Here is a 17,547-nt window from a genome sequence, read left to right as displayed (position 1 = left end):
ATATATATATATATACATATATATGTATATATGCATGGGTGGACCTAGAAAAAGATTTTACTGGGGTCATAATTTTGTATTTTAGATCCGAAAAACCCAAACTATAACAAATAAATAAGTATGCAAGCAAAGAATTTGAACTCGGGTTAGTGGGTTCAAATTAAGAGACTTACCAAGTGAGTTCAAGCACCTTATGAAAATTAGCTTACCGATTTTTTACATTTAACTGGTGTCAGTTGATCATTCTTTTCATTATGTGGATCCGCCCATGTATATATATGTTAAAACTTGAAACTATCATAAAAATATATTTCAAACAATAATAGTTTTCATGATATAGCACGATGTTATAATGATGATAATAATACAATATGAAAAGCCAGTTTATATATTTAACTAGTGTCAGCTGATCCTTTTTTTTCTGTGAATCCGTCAATGTATATATGTTAAAAGTTGAAACCGTTAGAAAATTATATTTCAAACAATAATAGTTTTCATGATATAGCACGGTGTTATAATGGTGATAATAAAGAACAATACGATAAATTTATAAGATTGCCAAAAGTATAATAATACAGTATGAAAAACCAGTTTAAAATAAATCGTGTTGGTGATATTTTAGCTGGTTGGTGAAAGTGAAACTATAGTTTTATTGTCTTTGTAATCTTCTCACATGCGCTAATATGCTGTTAATTCGTAACAATTAAACGTGTTCTTACTAAAAACTATTAAAATATCCTTTGGTATCCAGATGGTGAATGTGAAAGTGAATGGTTTGTGAGTTTGATGGATGGCTCAACGTATTCAAAACAGTATCCTGACTCCGATTTGTTGACTCTACGAACAGAAGCCCATCAGATAGTTATTTATTGGGCCGATAATATATAGCAGAGACTCGTGCAAGCACATCAACATTCTTAACTGTTGTTTTTCGATCATGTATATAACTTTTCTTTACACATAAAGCTTTGCATTCTTTCAATGATTTCATTTGACACATTCGCAAATTCCTTGGTTACTGGAGTATCCACCTTTGCGTTTCGAACATTGGAGTCTATATCTCTTTTACAAAACATAACTCGATCCTTTTGTCGAATACCCATCTTACACTTCGGTCCAAAATGGCATTTTCCATAACTAGCACCATTGTTCTGATATTGATCATTTGAGATTGTCGCTCCAGCCTTAATACTACTGGCAAGATCTTGTTCTACATGGTTACATTCACCAATAAATCAAAATTTAGGCCATCATTATAAATTTTAACCACATTTAAGATTATAGAAAGTATTTGGTTCTTTAAATGTGAGCAACGTTGTGGCTACAATTTTAACGAGGCTATTTTCCATTTCCCATAAAAGTAATGCATAATACCTCTTTTACGTTTTTCAATTGAAAGAAATCAGGTATATAAAAACGTACGGTATTCACGTATATATATATATATATCAAACTATATAAGAATAGGTAAGAAGAAGTGAAAACAATAGCACGAGTTAGAAAGAAACTTTATTCATTTAGATCTCTGAGATGTATGACAACTTTGATGTCAACTTTACGATTGATTAATATCATCAAGTTTTAAGATAATGTTGTTAAGCTATTACCCATTGCTATTTATACTGTAGTTTAAAATTTTGGGTTAAAATATTTATTAGCAACATTATCTTGAAAAATTTCGTAAAAAAAAAACATTATCTTGAAAATTTTGATTTAATTACCTTACAAATTAACAACTCGAGAAAATATAGGAAAAATCAAATGCAATTGGAAGAAAGATATGTAAAATTATTTTAAAAAGAGAAAAGATGTTATATTTTAAACAATATAACAAAACATCAACACATTTGACGTTTTGTGGAGGAAAAAAACAATCTGCATTTGACATACGTAAAAAGTTTATAGAAATGAAACATAAATTTCACTCTCTTCTGTCTCTTTGAATTGATTTGTATTTCTATACATTTTTGACGTATGTTCGCTTTTATTGTCTTTATAAAAAAACACAGTGTACTCTTTTAGTTTTTTTTTTTAAAATAAACATTAAATAGCCATTACCCAACTGTCCTCTTTTACAAATCTTAAATGTGTGCCTCAATATTTTGAGATCTGAAAAAAAAGTGTTAAGATATTTATAAAAGCAAAGAAATGTATAATATGCAGAGACATTATTGTAACTGTAGATGCACATAATGTATTTGATTTTTTTTTTTTTTTGAAACACACATGATGTATTTGAATACAATACTCAATAGTCAAATTAGTGATAATGTTTTGTTCTATATAAAATTAAAAATGATCATGTGTACCAAGAGCCTCCGTAGCATAGTGGTATTGCGTTCGCTTCGTAAGCGAAAGGCCGCGAGTTCCATCCTCGCCGGGGGCTTTGACGTCATCAACCCGTTTTGTAATTAGGCTTTTTTAACTCCTTTTGATTTTATAAATACATTTTGAATTCTTACTTCTTAGCCACAATTTTCTGTTACGTACTCAAAAACATTTCAAGCAATATAGAAAAATAACTGTAGAAAAGGCCTACAGGAATCTCAAATCTCGTCGGAGATTTCTAAAGTAAAACCCTAGAAGAGCCATTTGTATGGTCAGGCCTGTGTATGGTCATCACTCGTGTGTGTCCTTTTCTCACTCTGATCTGAGATTTTGACTCTGTGCTTCTTACCATCCTTCCAAGGTTTTTTTTCCCCCCCAAGGTATTGACTTTGACTCTCTGCTTCTCTTCAATTCATTTTAATAAATTTAAGTTATGCAATCAACTCTTGATAGTTAAGCTGTAAAACACACTGAGATTTGTGAATTAATGCATGTCGTGTAGATTGGAATGACACCAGAGCAGCGAAATGAAACATTCAAAGGTTTTGGTGCCATTAAGAAAGATGCTATCCAAGTTAGAAGTTACAGGGTGAGTTCTGTTATTAAATCTATCTCTAAGACGTATCCTCATTTATGTGTGTTTATATGAACATATTCAAAAAGTTTTTAGTATTTTACAGCTAAAAGGGAAACTGTTATCGGGTTTGTGACATTCGAATCTGCTGACACTGTCAAACTAGTCCTCCAGGTATGTTTCAAACATCCATGAACTCATCATTTGATTGTAATACTAGATTTTTTTCTTCTGATGTTCTGTTGCACAACTGTAGGCTCAAATCAATAAACATTTTTAAATTACGCCCAAATAATGCAATTTATAAAATCTAAAGTTTCAAAACAAAAATGGGCAAAGCCTTTTAACCTTATGGGCTTGGAGGAGATGGGGAAGTGGATAGGGGTCTTCTTCACTCATATTCGTAGTAGTAGTTTCTTCGGTTGCATTATTATGACACAAACCAACAGGTGAATGACACGCGACATTTTTGGTTTTTATGGTTAATGTCTAAAGATCTTCTCCTTCGGTCCCCACTTGACTCAATAAAGTGACACACCAAAAGATTCTACAAATCTTCTTTTTCAATTTATAAGATTTCATTCTCCAGCAGCTAACTATCACTGAATCAGTAAACTGAAACTGTCAAGACATTTTTCACTTAATCACCTTATTATGTTATTAATCACTTCTCCATCAAAAGATTAGTCAATAATCAAACTTTTTAGCTTAATACTTTACAATTAGTCTTTTAGTTTACTAAACAATTGAATTCACCTTTTTATAGTAGTTAAATTACTAATAAACAATGGAAGTGTTATTCTCCGTCACTTTTTCACAAGCAACTTGCTTCCTCATGGGTCCTACAGACCGTCCCACGTGAGTGACGTTGTCGAGTCGCTAGAATTATCAATGTTTCAATTATGTTTTTTTTTCTAATCATTCCTTCATAATCAAAAAGTTTTAAGGCAATTTTAATTAATTTTCTAGAAGGCAAAATCTCATTTTAAAATTCTATTACTATTAGGGGTGGGCGTTCGGGTACCCGTTCGGGTTCGGGTCGGGTATTTCGGATTTTCGGGTATTTCGGTATAGAGGTGTAGAACCCGTTCGGGTATTTCTGTACTTCGGGTCGGGTTCGGATATTTTTAATTCGGATTCGGTTATTTCGGATCGGGTTCGGATATTTAGATTTTGAAAAAAAAAATTAAAATTTTCATTTCTCAAGTTTCTTGTATTTAAAAGTATAACTTTAAGTTAACTAATTTTTTGTTTTTCATAGATTGAATGGTTAATAGATTTGGACATAATATTTTAAAACTAAAAAGACACTAATTTAGTTATCTTTTTAAAAAAATTTGGTTGTAACTTTTTGTTAATTTTTGAAATAAAAAACTTGACATGCATTTTAAGTGAGTAGCAAATCCTTTTTTCCGTAATTGTATGTATATCATATGAACTTAAAGTATGTGTAGTATCAATATAAATATTTTATATAAAATGAGAGATGTAAACTAGAAATATAAGGTTAATTATACATATGTTCGGTTATCTTCGGATATCCATTCGGGTTCGGGTATTACCCGTTCGGGTTCGGGTATCCAATCTCTCCTTATTCAATACCCGTTCGGGTATTTTGCTACTTCGGTTCGGGTTTCGGTTCGGGTTTTTCGGATCGGGTTCGGGTGCCACTTCGGATATCGGGTAAAGTGCCCACCCCTAATTACTATCATCAGCAATAATAATAATCTAGTTTAAGATATGGAATCAAATTGAATTTGTGTTAATTAATCTGTAATAGTATTTCTTAAGTTCATTTACTTTTATGTGTTAGCCATAAAGACAAAAGAGAAGACGGATCTTTTTTTAACTGGCGGACACGTGTCGCGACACTGGCGAACTCAGTTGCTTTAAGACACGTTTCTTGAAGCAGCATTATGGAACGCCGACGTAATCCACCGGCCACGTGTCGTTGAGACAGTTCACTCGGCGGCCACTTGCCTCCTCTCAGTCAAGGGGGTTGTCGTCTGTCTCTCTTTCTCATTTTCTGTAATGTGTCTGAAAGGGTTTTTTCTTCTTCTAGTCAATTTTCAAAATAAAGCTTTTCATCTTCTTCACCGTCTCTGTTAACTTTGATAACAAGTTCTTCATTCCTTCATCATCTGAGAAATAAAACAAAAAAAAACTTTATTATTTATTTGCTTTGTGTTGTGTTGTTTTGTAATCTAATGGGGGAAGAAGCAAGGGAATGGAACAAAGGAACAAATCTTTCTCTCGACATGAACAAGTACCCTAGAGATCTGTTACGAGGCTTCATGTCTGAAAACGTTGACGGAAGAGATGAAACTTCCGACTGCGAAGATGAGACTGCGGTTGAGCTGAATCTTGGTTTGTCCTTAGGAGGTCGGTTCGGAGTAGACAAGGCTCCGAGGAAGCTTAAACGGTCTTCTTCTGTTTTGAGCACTATGCCGTTTGAGAGCTCTATCGTAGCTGACAAGGAGGAGGTCGAGCCGGAGAATTACACGGTGGGTTTAGCGAGAACGACGTCGTTGCCAGCGGAGATGGAGGAAGAATGGAGGAAGAGGAAAGAGATGCAGTCGCTTAGGAGAATGGAAGCTAAGAGGAGGAGGTGCGAGAAACAGAGCTCCCAAACGGCGTCGTTTGAGTCTGAGAGATGGGTCAACGCTAGTAAAAGCGGGTTTCTACAGAGACATTTGGTTTCTCCTAGACAAGTGTGTGTTGATTCCCATGGAGGAGGAGGGAGCTCGTCGAGCTTGTCGGAGCTGGACAACAAGAATCAACAACAAGGTAGGTTTTGAAGGTTAGTAGTAACATTGTTTTGGTCTTGAGACTTATGTTTGTTGTCTTGTAGGTTCATCAAACAGTTGTGGTGACCAAATAAGCCCAAAGATGATGACAAGATGTTCATCTAATAACAGCGAAAGCCACGGGAATGAGAACGAGACCCCTAAAGGCAAAGGGACGGCTTCGTCTACCGGTTTGTTTGACATGCCGTGTGTGTTCACCAAAGGTGACGGTCCAAACGGAAGACGTGTCGATGGGATTCTATACAAGTATGGTAAAGGAGAGGAGGTTAGGATCATGTGCATTTGCCATGGCAGTTTCTTGACGCCTGCAGAGTTTGTTAAACACGGTGGTGGTGGTGATGTTGATCGTCCTCTTCGGCATATCGTCGTCAATACTTCTCCTTCAACGTTTTGACATGAAAGGATCTTGTCTTCTTGTTTTCTTGTTTCATCTTCTAGTTGTCTTATGTTTTTAATTTCTTCTGCTTGGTTTGGCTTTAAGAATGAATTGCCAAATCTCAAATCTTGCTGAAGATCAAGATTCTCATGTGTAATACTTGAGAACATCAAGAATCATTAAATGATTAAATGATTCTTATTTTGCCAGTAACTATAATTGATTTGTGTTATCACTACAACAGTTTAACAATGGAAACAAATGTAACCAAAGAGTTACAAGATTCTCTTGTTTATGAAGCAAGTGTAGTTGCAGGGCAACTATCAACAGCACAAGCCAAGACGTCTCTATAATCTCTTGATATCTTGAACGAATCATGGACTGTTCCGTCACTGCTCTTCTTGTACTCAAAAAGAAGATTGGAGTAATTAGCCGCTGTTAGTTTAAGGAATCCATAGTCGTAATCTCTGACAATACTCCAGTTCGGTTGGAGATCAGAGAACTCAGCAAGACCAGCTCCTGCACCTCCAGCAACAATGTGGATCGTCCCATTGAATGTACCCTTGTAATTGGTTTTCTCATCACTAGTGCATACACTCTACACACACAACAAAAGTAACATAAAGATTAAATGGTTCTGTTTTCTAAAAAATCATTGTTCAGTACATTTATCCAAAACCGAAGAACCGAACCAGGTACTAGAATTTTTAAAATAAAGATTATATACCTAAATATTCTAAAAATATTATTTATAAATAGAAATATCCAAAAACTCCGAATTACTCAAATAGTTCAGTATGTTTACCTGGTAAACCGGGCATGTTCTCTCGTAGTTATGTGCATGGCCATAGATTGCAATGTCTACTTTGTACTTTTGCCATAGCTTCTGTAGACTATCTCTCCCCATTGGTTCTCCAAAAGAGCCTTCTTCCGCGTAGAAAGACGTGGAGGAGTAACCGAGCACGCGGTGAGCTAAGAATATCAGCCACGGCTGTGTTTTTCTGTCTACTGAGGCTAAGCACTGCTCGATAAACTTGTATTGCTCAGTTCCTTCTCTCCAGTCATGTTCTGTGTCAGCAACACAGAACCTAAACATTCCATAGTCACTCGAGTACCAGAACTTAGCTCTGTTTTGAGCAGGAACATAGAACATTGTCTCAGCTGGTACACCACATTCTCCTCCAGAGTCTAAACCCTGGTAAAACGATCCCGAGTCTGGCCAGTCACGCTCATGGTTTCCGCTGCATAGAGTATATTTTCAGGACTTGGTAAATAAGAAAGCAGGCCTGCGGATTTTGTCTGAACCAGCCGAATAGAACCGAAACTCACTTCGGCTACAGTTTTGAGTTCGATTTAGTTTGGTAGGGAAAAATGATTTGGTTTTCAGTTCGCTTGGGTTTTCGATTTTTGAAAAAAAAACAGAAAATAACTGAAATAATCTAACCAAACTAATTGAATTTAATCGAAATAACCAAATTTAACCAAAAATATCTATTTTTAGAAAATTTTATCAAATTCTAAATGAAAATCAAAAATATATTTTTCGGAAATAAAATTAAAAACCGAAATTATTCAAAAATGAACCGATTTCTTTTTCGGTTCACTTCGGTGGGATTGTGGCCAAACCGAATAAATTGAAACTGATAATACCTGAACCGAAATAACCAAATAAACCGAAACCGCAGGCCTACAAGAAAGCCAATTAGAAAGTAATGAAAATAGCAAAACCTTGCAATCATGTATGGAACAGTGGAAGCAATAGGCTCAATCTGAGCTGTGAACTGATCCCACTGTGAAAGGTATCCATTAGCATAACAGATATCTCCAATGTGGAACACTGCATCTGTCTTCTTTAGATCTTTAATAAGCTGCTTTGTGGTGTTGAGAGAAGCTCGTTGGAAGTCATTATACTCGTTTGTGCCATCAACCTCAGCCTGCAACAACAAAGTACATGAGAGGCTTACCATAACAATAAAATAATCTGATATGGTTTTTAGACCCAAAGTACCAAACCTTTCCCATGTCTCCAAAGATTACAACTTGTTGGAGAGAGTTTTGTCCTGGAAATGGAGTGGATTTGAACTGATACTCTTTACTCCATACAAATGCATCATTGGTCAGTCTATGCCCAACTCTGTAGGTATACTTGGCATTAGGCCACAGCTCTTTGAGAAAAGCTGTGTGTATGTAACCAGGATCACGCCATCCCACGGTCCTTGCAGGTGCACCACACATGGTGTTGCGCGCAAAGGTCAGTGTTCCAGCGGGTGAGAGTTTACGTTCTCCTCCTTTAACCCCCCACTCGACAACAGGTTCAGCTATCTTGAGTCCGTAGCCACTAGTCCATGTCACTGTCATCTGTTAAAAGACAAAACTCATTTAAACTTTCTTTTTAAGTTAACAATCAAAAAGGGTTTTTACAAGGATCTTACTGTATCCCATTCTTTGCCTAGCGCTAAGCGAGGGTAAACTGGTGCATTTGGGTTCTCAAAGGCTACTTTGTTTGAGACTGCCACAAGCTTGGGCTAACACAATACCAAGTAAAGGGTTAGCTTCAGAAAAACTTTAAAACTAGAGAAAATTGTAAGTGGATGAGTGTTTACATTCAGCAAGCCGCCAGAGAAGAGGGCGAATGAAAAATCTGATCTCTGGTTGATGAGTTGAAGATTCAAGGAACCGGTTCCAGTGTTGCTGTATCTTGGATTACTAAAGTTTGCATATTGAAACTGTAAAGAGAGAATGAGATAATCATTTGCTGTATAGTAGAAAAGCAGAAACAATGTTATGACTTATGAGAAGTACCTTGATAGGAGCTGAACAAAGCCTAGGTAGGCTCACCATTTTGTTATCTCCTGGACAAGTGGAAGCACTGTAGTAACAACAAAAGTGTTAAAAACATACACTTTTGACTCTACAGTTCATGAGAAGGATTGTTTTTAAAATAATATATACTTGAAATCTGCAGGAGAGAACACTCCAATCCAATCATCGTCTGATGGGTGTGGAGAAGTAAACTCCACCAACACAAATTCACTATGTTGACCCTGCCCAAAAAAAAAAAAAAAAGGTATTGAAGTTTAGGATATTGTTCATCAAAGACTATGAAAGGATTTGAATGGTAATAATTACATTGGATCCAAGAAGTGTTGGAGAGGCTTTGACATGAGCTTTGTCATTGAGATGGAACGTTGTTTCATGGATAGCAATTCCTGATAAAGGCTGGTCTTTATGAGATTCCACTTGTTGAATTCTTCCACCAAGAGCTAATACTACTACTACTACATAAAGAGTCACCAAGACTGCAACGGATTGTTGTTGCCTTCTCATGTCTAAGAGAGCCTGAAACACAAAAATGGAAACACCTTGGTGAATTGACAAGAATCAAATTTAAAGTGGGTATCGAATCAACTTGATTCGGACAGAGCAGAAATGAGGATGAGGACATTACCAATGACTTTCGTTTCGTCTTTTTTTTTTTTATTCAAGAACGAAAGAGAAGCAAAATAAAAGTTGGAGGAGATTTTAGATTTTGGAGAATATTCCAGTATTGAGATTCGCTCGCTTATCAAAGACTTTACTCGTCAACGGCCAGCTTTCATGACACTAGTCGAGTAGTATTCACATCTATGTTAGATTCCCACTCTTTTGCTTTGACTTTTTGGTTTTCAGACTTTGCTTATATGAATGTCAGGAAACTCGAGAGATTTTTATTGCCGGAAACAGAGGAATATTGGTAATCTTATTATATAAAGCTTGGTTCTTCAAAGTTGCTAATTAACACGATCTTGACACATGGCAATTATATATTTAAGATTGTGACATGTGTTAATATTGTTTTTTTCCCTAAAATCATAAAAAAAAGATAACTGTAAAAAGAAATGATAGTAATTATCTAACACTAGTAAAAGGGGAATATGAAGCCCTTAGAAGATGTCCACGTCCTCAAAAAAATTTAGCCAATTAAAGATCTTTTAATCAGCCACGTCATTTAAGTTAAGTTGTAATGGACATTTTGTGTGGGCTTTGTTTAAATAATAATTTAGCCCAGCCCCACTCTCTGTCGACAAACTCTTTTACGGTTTTGAGAGTCATAACTCTTCCATTTCTGTCGCTTCCAATTTCAGAGTTTTAGGTTACTTTGATCCCTCCGAATCAATCAATGATTTGCATTCCTAATTGTCGTCTTCAAAACTGTAATCTCTGGATGACGATTCACTCTTCACGTATTCCTCCACTATGTATATGATGCTCCAGATTTACACGGCTGCCATATATATATTCATCACTCTTCCTCCACGTATACTCTATTGGTGTGACTCTTAAAGTCTCTAACCCATCATCGCAGCAATCCCTCCCACTGTTTTTTCCGATGAAACTTCAGTCTCAGGTTTGAGTTTAAAAAGACAGATTTTACACCACTCTGTTTTCTGTTTGATTCAAAAAGAGTCTTCCAATTTGTGAGGCTTTTCATTGAAAATTAGATGGCTAAACATTGCAGACTTGCAGTCATAAATGGTCATGGAGATTTTCGGTACAGCAATTGTCAAATCCCCGCGGTGGAACTTGCTGAGTCAATGGCTACAATGGGACATCGTTTTACTTATCATTAGTTGACTGAAATTATGACGGATGTTGATTATTACGTGAGGGCGTTATGAGTTTCAGTATATACTGAATTCGACCAACTATACATTTTTGTAATCATTTTCAGGATAACAAGGATGCAAGTGGTGAGAACAATTTAATTGGTCAGATCTTGGTATGGGGGTTCTATATCATTTATTTGTTGAAGAATGGGTAAATTATTTCGTTGTCACTATGTACTCTGATCATTGTTATGCTCAACTCTTCATCAACTAAGTTATGTGTTACTTATCTATGTTTTGAAGGTTACTGTGTCTTAGACCAAAAAAAAAAAAGGTTACTGTGTCAACAAAGAGCCCAAAGTCTGGTAAGCAATATGTATGGGAAGGAGAAGCAGATTCACGCAATTATACCATTAAAGAAGGGACTGATTCTCAGCTAATCATTCCTAGAGGGACATGTATTACTTAGCACCTTAAGGTTTGTTATGTGTTTGTATTGCTTTTGTAGCTCAGTGCAAGTATTTGTGGCTCAGTGAGGTATACTTGCTTCTCTTATGCTCTGAGAAATATCTTGAGTTTTACAGAAAAACTTTCAACGAGTATCCATGCATTGGCATGCATCATCCCACTTCCCAACAGAGGTACGTTGGAAGGAAAAACATCTACTGGAATAGTATATATAAACAACCCAAGCAGGTTATGATTTGTATGATCCAGTATGATTTATTTTTCTTAAACTTAAATTGTTCTGATATACTCTTATTGTAGCCTGAGGTCGAGTTTAGATCCATCTTTTATGTGCCACCAGTCTCACCAATTGGACAGGATGACGTGGTTAATTAAAAGACAAAGAACATAAGGCTCTATGTAAAACAAGTTTCAAGTGATTTTGACGAGAAGCTGGTGAGAGAAGTATCTCTATGGACAGCTACTCTTTGGTCATTTTTTTGGTAAAATCTTTGTCATTTATTGTCTTTAGTTTTGGGAACTTTGTTGTTGGCTGTAGCTTTGGGAGGCCTTACTACACATTGAATAAATATTTTTTTGGTGTGGCCTTTCAAGAGATCTTTTTTTTTGGTATTGATATCTACTTTTCTGGTGCTTCGTAAGCAGTTTCATTGGTATTTTCTCAAGGGTGTTATGGACTCACACGATCTCCCGTTAACGTGTCTCATGAGATTCTTTAAGAAAATTGCATTGTAAGTGTTAGTATCCATTTTATGGGAAGTGATATATGTTCTACTCTTTTTTCGTGTAAGTGTATTGTTAAGCTTAAATTTTGTATTGTATGAAAGGTGTGTATCATGAAGAAATGTCTGGTGGAGAAAGCTTCTGGTATGATTTTGAGAATTTACTTGAGTGAGAATAGAGAAGTATGCTTCAGAACTCTTCATCCATTTTGCTAACATTTTCCCTCTTATATATGGAGATACTCAATCAAACCCATTCCCGCAGAGAAACTAGCAATACCCTGTAGTTTAATTGCTTAAAATGTATGGTTTCATGACTACCTTGCTCATGTTTCTCGCTCTTCGTTGCTAATGATGCAGAGTGTAGAGTTCATGTTCGTGATGTTCCTAATGATGAAGAGTGTGGAGTTTCTGTTCATGAGGACAAGTACGTGATGAACTCTCTTTTGGTTAGCCTGAGAACTCTTTCTGGATTATAAACGCTTTTATTCTTTTTGGTTTGCTGGAGACTTTTCGAGTTATTAAGCATGTCTTGTGCTCTTGAGGAATTGTACTATTGTGGAAAGACCAAAAGATAATTATACAGGTGACTAGAACCAAATTGGCATTTGCTGGTTTAAATCAGTACGGTATATATGCAGTATATCTGTATATATGTACTAGATGGGCCTAATCAAATGTTTTCGTAAAAATGGTATAGATCATCTTCGCCACTCAAAAGATTGTTCTGTCCAAAGGCTATATACCATTTCTACTTCTTTTTTTTTGAAACTTATACCATTTTTATTTCAGAAGTGGGTTTCATTTAATTCTCACTCAGTAATATATACTAAGGTTCTTTTAGCTATAAACTACTATAGTAAGTTGGTAACATTTATTTTTCGATAAAAAAAACACTTCTTTTTGGATAAAAAAAAACACTTCTTTCACGATTATGATACCGAGAGATACATTTAAAAGAGGAAGTAAAATGATGATTGCATATGTGTAAAAAACAATAAATTCCACCATATTTCATAACTTTTAGGTCTTTAAGATGATGGCAAAGGCACGAATGTAAAATCAGGTTAAGTTCTTAAATTTCTTGTGTTTGATGGTCATATAGCCAAACAATGAAATGTTAAAGATCAGCATAATAACAAGAAGTTATGATTAAACTCAGAGGAAATAATTAAATGCACACTAATATTTATATGTCATACTGTACTAAAAAGACTATTTTCAAATAATAAAATACATCTATTGTGTTAAAAATTAATTTATATTAATGAAAAACCTCTAAAATAAAAAGTTTAAACATTCTAATTAAATAAAAGAAACGTAGCAAAAAGATAAAATAAAAGTAACAAAATATAATTTTCATAATTATAATTCATGTTATGTTATATATTATGAAATCGTTTTACTATATATATTCAATATTGCACTACCAAACATATTCAAAATGGTTTCAGTCTTAAAACCTACATTCAACAATTGATGACGTAAACTTAAAATGATATTCTTTTAGCTTAAAACTTAGAATGATATTCGTAAGAGTGTTATTAGGAAAAAGAAATTTCATATACAATTTTGATATTTTTTATTCAAACCTGTATACAAACAAAATAATTTCAAAAATATCTTACAGGCTATCATTATAATTCAAAATGAGTTTAAAAATCGAAATGATTCTACAATTATTGATATTTATATAACATATAATTGTAAATTTAAAGACACTTATCCGCGCGTAGCGCGGAAAACGATCTAGTCCTTTTTAAAAATCTTAAACCAAAAAATTGTAGAAGAGTGTTTAATGTTAATTTTCTTTTATTGGTTCTTAAAGTTTCTAATTAATATGATCGCGACACATGCCAATTATATAATTAAGATTGTGACATGTGTTAATACTAATTTTCTTTTTTCTATCATAAAAAAACTATAATTATTCACATATTAACACGATTTTTTGAAAAAAATAATAGTAATTTTCGTTTTTACAAATCCTATACCAAAAACGATTTGTACAAATAATTTATTTAAATACTAATTTTCCTTTACTAAAATCATAAACCAAAAACAATTTGTACAAATAATTTTCCTTTTCTAAAATAATAAAGAAAAGATAACTGTAAAAAAATGATAGTAATTATCCTTTTTAAAATTCTAAAGCCAAAAATTTGTAAAAGAGTGTTTAATGTTAATTTTCTTTTATTAAAATCTGATTTTTTGAAAAAAGTAATAGAAATTTTCGTTTTTACAAATCCTATACCAAAAAAGATTTGTACAAATAATTTATTTAATACTAATTTTCCTTTTCTAAAATAGTAAAGAAAAGATAACTGAAAAAATATTAATAGTAATTATCCTTTTTAAAACTTTTAAACCAAAAAATTGTAAAAGAGTGTTTAATGTTAATTTTCCTTTATTCAAATCCTAATTAAAAAGATCATAAACCAAAAGGAACTACAATTATTCACATCTATATATAGGACTAAGCTCTCTCATATTTTGACACTTCTCATATTTGATCAGCAAGCATAAAAAAAAATATTAGGTGGGTTTTTGGTCATCGCATGTTCTTTTCTTCTTATAAACTGATGTTAATTTTTTTTTCATTATTGTCATGCTGGGCACGTAAGTTATTGCCACAATAATGCTTAGGAGTTTGTACATACAATATATAATTAGTTATGATGTTGTACATAAGTTAATGTCAACGCCAGTTTACTACTTTAATACGTTTAATTATGCTTATGTGTGTTCGTTCTATTTATTATTTTCTAACTGAAATTGTAATTCAATTTGCTACCAGGAATTATCAAGAGACAATGGCTTCAGAAAGTTATCTAACACTAGATCAGTTAAATAAGAAATGTCCTTACCGTCGTACTGAGTACGTCTTACTAGAAAGTGGGAAGCAAGAAATTTAAATAAGAATAACGAGCTTATAGGAATAAATTTTCTCCTACTTGATAAGATGGTAAATATTTTATTTTTAAAAAATTTTATATAGTTTTATTGTTAAAAATAATTTGTTTATTATATAGGAAAATACAATTCAAGGTTGTGTGCATCCTTCTCTTATTGAAAAGTTCGGAGATGGACTACATGAAGGGGCCATTATTGAAATCTGCAAATTTAATTTGCAAGATTACAATAAAAACTACAAAATCTCATATCATAAATTTCAGATAAGATTGACCGAGAGAACAACAATTGCATGTGTAGAGCAACAATTACCTCAAACACCGCCTGAAAAATTTCGATTTCGAAACTATGAAGAGTTTGCTCAACTGAAAGATTCAACATACGATTTATATGGTAATATTTAGTATTTTCTTTGGTCAGTTATTTCTTTATCTTTCCCCTTTTGACTTTGCTTTATATATTCAGGATAGTTAAATCTCTTGCAGTATTGAATGCAAAGATTGATAGGTTTAAATAATTATTACATCGATTGAAGTTGGATCCTTTCGTATAGAGTCTGCTTGACATTGGTTGATGCATTTGTATGTTTAGTAGGTCATTGATTGATTGATTACTAGGAACACGTAATCTGTTTTTTTTTTGTAGCAATTTAGTTGTCAAACATCATATGTTTCAGTCAAATTATTCGGTATTTGTAATGAATTTTGCTTGAAATAACATTATTATATAACACGATTTTTGTTACAGATGTAATCGGATGTATAAAGAATATTGAGAAAACGGATGTTCGTAGCAAGACCACACCTGTCCTCCGAAGAGTTATTCAACTTTATTGTTAGAAATGTATATTTTTCAATTCCAATTCTATTAATCAATTTCGATTTTTATTTTTTATTTCTCTTTTACAAAATTTCTATCTTATACAGTAGAATTGAAATACAAGCAACACTATGGGCTGAACAAGCAGAACTATTTGAAGATAAATATCGCGCTTTGAAAAGTAATAATATTGTTCTTATCATGACAAGTGTTTTGATCAAGACATATCAAGGTGTAATTTGTCTCTCAGTATCTTCTCGGACTGAATTCTATTTGAATTATGATTTTGATTCTGTTACAGACTTTCGAAAAAGGTATTATTTAAAAGGTTCAGTTCAGGTTCGGATAACCCATTTAAATAATTTTTGAAATTTTAAAATTTATTATATACTTTTAATCCTCAAAATCTATAAATACAATAATATATTACATATAAATTTGAATAACATATGTCAAAACAACTAAAATTAACATATATATTGGTTTGGTTTGAATATTTTGATAGAGAATCAATAGAAATTTCAAATATATTTTGGTGTTTTCAGTATATTTTAGCTATTTTAGACATTTAGTTTTAACTATTTGTTTATATTTTCAAGTATTTTACACACGTTAAAAGTATCTTATATATTTTGGATGTTATTAATATACATTAAATCTAAAAATAATTAATATATTTAGGTATATAAATCTATATAATATATATTCGGATACCCGAAATACTTCGTTTCATTTCTCTAGATACCAAAATTTTGAACCCGTTCGAATATTTAATCAATTTCGATTCAGGTTCGGTATTATTTTTTTGGATCGGGTATGGTTCAGTTTTTTGGATTTTGTTTTTTTTGCCCAGCCCTATTTTAATCTTTGTTTCATAGTAACATACGAAGACGTTTTCATTAAATTAATATAATAAAAACATGTTATAAAAAACTTTTAAAATCATTCCAAATTACTATTAATATAGCCTTGCATCATTCCAAAATACGATTTGAGTTGAACTTGAACATGATTATTTCAAAACAGACGATATAGTCTGATCATTAAAAGGTGAACTATTTATAAAAAAACAAAAACAAATTATTAACTATTGTAAAACACGAAAGACAAACATCATAAATTATGTAGAAAACAGATTTAAATTCAAAAATGTGTCCATAACATATACATATATTCTAAAATTGATGTAAAAAAAATTATCATTCTTTATATGTTTTCATAAAATTTAAAATCAAACAAAATCCGTGCAACGCACGGGTCCATACCTAGTATATATATAAATATATATATAAAAGTGTCTTTGATAATAAAATCTATATTATAATGGTTGAGTTTTTGTTTTTTTTTTCTTTCTACTTTCCGAAGTTGTCCACTAAAACATGTGCGCTATGGAGGGATTCACTAATTTTCCAGACTCCAAATCCAAATTAGAACACATTGATAGTTTTAAGGAAGATGTGAACAAAATTGTTTACACAGCCGACAGTTATATGCCAATGAAAAAGAAACACAATTTTTTGGACGGAGTAAGAGGGTTCACATAGACTACACAATGAATGAATATAATGGATCTGAATCACTTCTACTTACGGGCTAATGTCACGTCTACTTGTTAGATACGTTAACGGATTCTTCAACCTTTTCATTACTATTGCCCGACAAGCTATACGTTGCAAGTTTCGGATGGAATCTAAAAAGATCTATACTAATGGTAATGGATTTGGTTAATGAATGGACGGATCTGAATCTCTATTACTTTATTCTTATAACTAAAAAAATCCAAAATTGTAAAACAAAATACAATAACTGGAAACCGATCCTTTGTTATTATATTTTCCTTTTTCATTTCCTTTTCTAATTAACATTTGGAAATATTGTTTAGATATAAAATCGCCCAAATACCAAAAAAAAATCACAACATTGATAACAAAGGAATATGCCATTTTCCTGTTTT

At 32.9% G+C, this 17,547-nt stretch overlaps 2 protein-coding genes, 1 long non-coding RNA gene and 1 other non-coding gene across 6 annotated transcripts; 3 read left to right on the top strand and 1 right to left on the bottom strand.

Annotated features, from left to right (window-relative positions):
* Window positions 1–2,314: 2,314 nt before the first annotated feature.
* Window positions 2,315–2,386, top strand: TRNAT-CGU. Its single transcript has one exon. It is a non-coding gene; the product is annotated as a tRNA-Thr (tRNA).
* Window positions 2,387–4,790: 2,404 nt separating this feature from the next.
* LOC106369103 (ninja-family protein AFP2-like) lies at window positions 4,791–6,298 on the top strand. Its single transcript, XM_013809207.3, has 2 exons — window positions 4,791–5,689; window positions 5,754–6,298. The coding sequence occupies exons 1-2, from the start codon at window positions 5,110–5,112 to the stop codon at window positions 6,101–6,103; spliced, it is 930 nt and encodes a 309-aa protein (XP_013664661.2). The 5' UTR covers window positions 4,791–5,109; the 3' UTR covers window positions 6,104–6,298.
* Window positions 6,270–9,795, bottom strand: LOC106369102 (probable inactive purple acid phosphatase 1). The gene is made up of 10 exons (XM_013809206.3): window positions 9,534–9,795; window positions 9,215–9,424; window positions 9,038–9,129; window positions 8,888–8,954; window positions 8,689–8,811; window positions 8,518–8,610; window positions 8,099–8,443; window positions 7,814–8,019; window positions 6,891–7,326; window positions 6,270–6,683 (listed from the first exon to the last, which is right to left on the bottom strand). Exons 2-10 carry the CDS (start codon window positions 9,410–9,412, stop codon window positions 6,378–6,380), a joined length of 1,866 nt encoding a protein of 621 aa, XP_013664660.1. The 5' UTR covers window positions 9,413–9,424; window positions 9,534–9,795; the 3' UTR covers window positions 6,270–6,377.
* A 204-nt stretch (window positions 9,796–9,999) lies between these two features.
* LOC106449513 lies at window positions 10,000–12,553 on the top strand. 3 transcript variants are annotated; one of them, XR_007316700.1, is made up of 9 exons: window positions 10,000–10,472; window positions 10,584–10,728; window positions 10,797–10,882; window positions 10,975–11,149; window positions 11,256–11,312; window positions 11,440–11,621; window positions 11,785–11,870; window positions 11,967–12,044; window positions 12,222–12,553. It is a non-coding gene; the product is annotated as an uncharacterized LOC106449513 (long non-coding RNA). The 3 variants fall into 3 exon arrangements; XR_007316699.1 differs by having other exon boundaries at window positions 10,005–10,472; window positions 10,584–10,882; window positions 11,967–12,006; XR_001289186.3 differs by having other exon boundaries at window positions 10,006–10,472; window positions 10,584–10,882.
* Window positions 12,554–17,547: the final 4,994 nt, after the last annotated feature.

This window comes from Brassica napus, chromosome A9 (assembly GCF_020379485.1).
Source record: "Brassica napus cultivar Da-Ae chromosome A9, Da-Ae, whole genome shotgun sequence".
Lineage (NCBI taxonomy): Eukaryota > Viridiplantae > Streptophyta > Magnoliopsida > Brassicales > Brassicaceae > Brassica > Brassica napus.
This window is presented reverse-complemented; position numbering and strand designations above follow the sequence as displayed.

Excerpts from the sequence above, each read along its gene's own strand:
- LOC106369103 (XM_013809207.3), top strand. The coding sequence starts at position 5,110 with ATGGGGGAAGAAGCAAGGGAATGGAACAAAGGAACAAATCTTTCTCTC. Across the intron at positions 5,690-5,753 it reads CAACAAGAATCAACAACAAG|GTTCATCAAACAGTTGTGGT; the intron begins GTAGGTTTTGAA and ends GTTGTCTTGTAG.
- LOC106369102 (XM_013809206.3), bottom strand. The coding sequence starts at position 9,412 with ATGAGAAGGCAACAACAATCCGTTGCAGTCTTGGTGACTCTTTATGTA. Across the intron at positions 9,130-9,214 it reads CAACACTTCTTGGATCCAAT|GGTCAACATAGTGAATTTGT; the intron begins GTAATTATTACC and ends TTTTTTGGGCAG. Across the intron at positions 6,684-6,890 it reads GAACATGCCCGGTTTACCAG|AGTGTATGCACTAGTGATGA; the intron begins GTAAACATACTG and ends TTGTGTGTGTAG.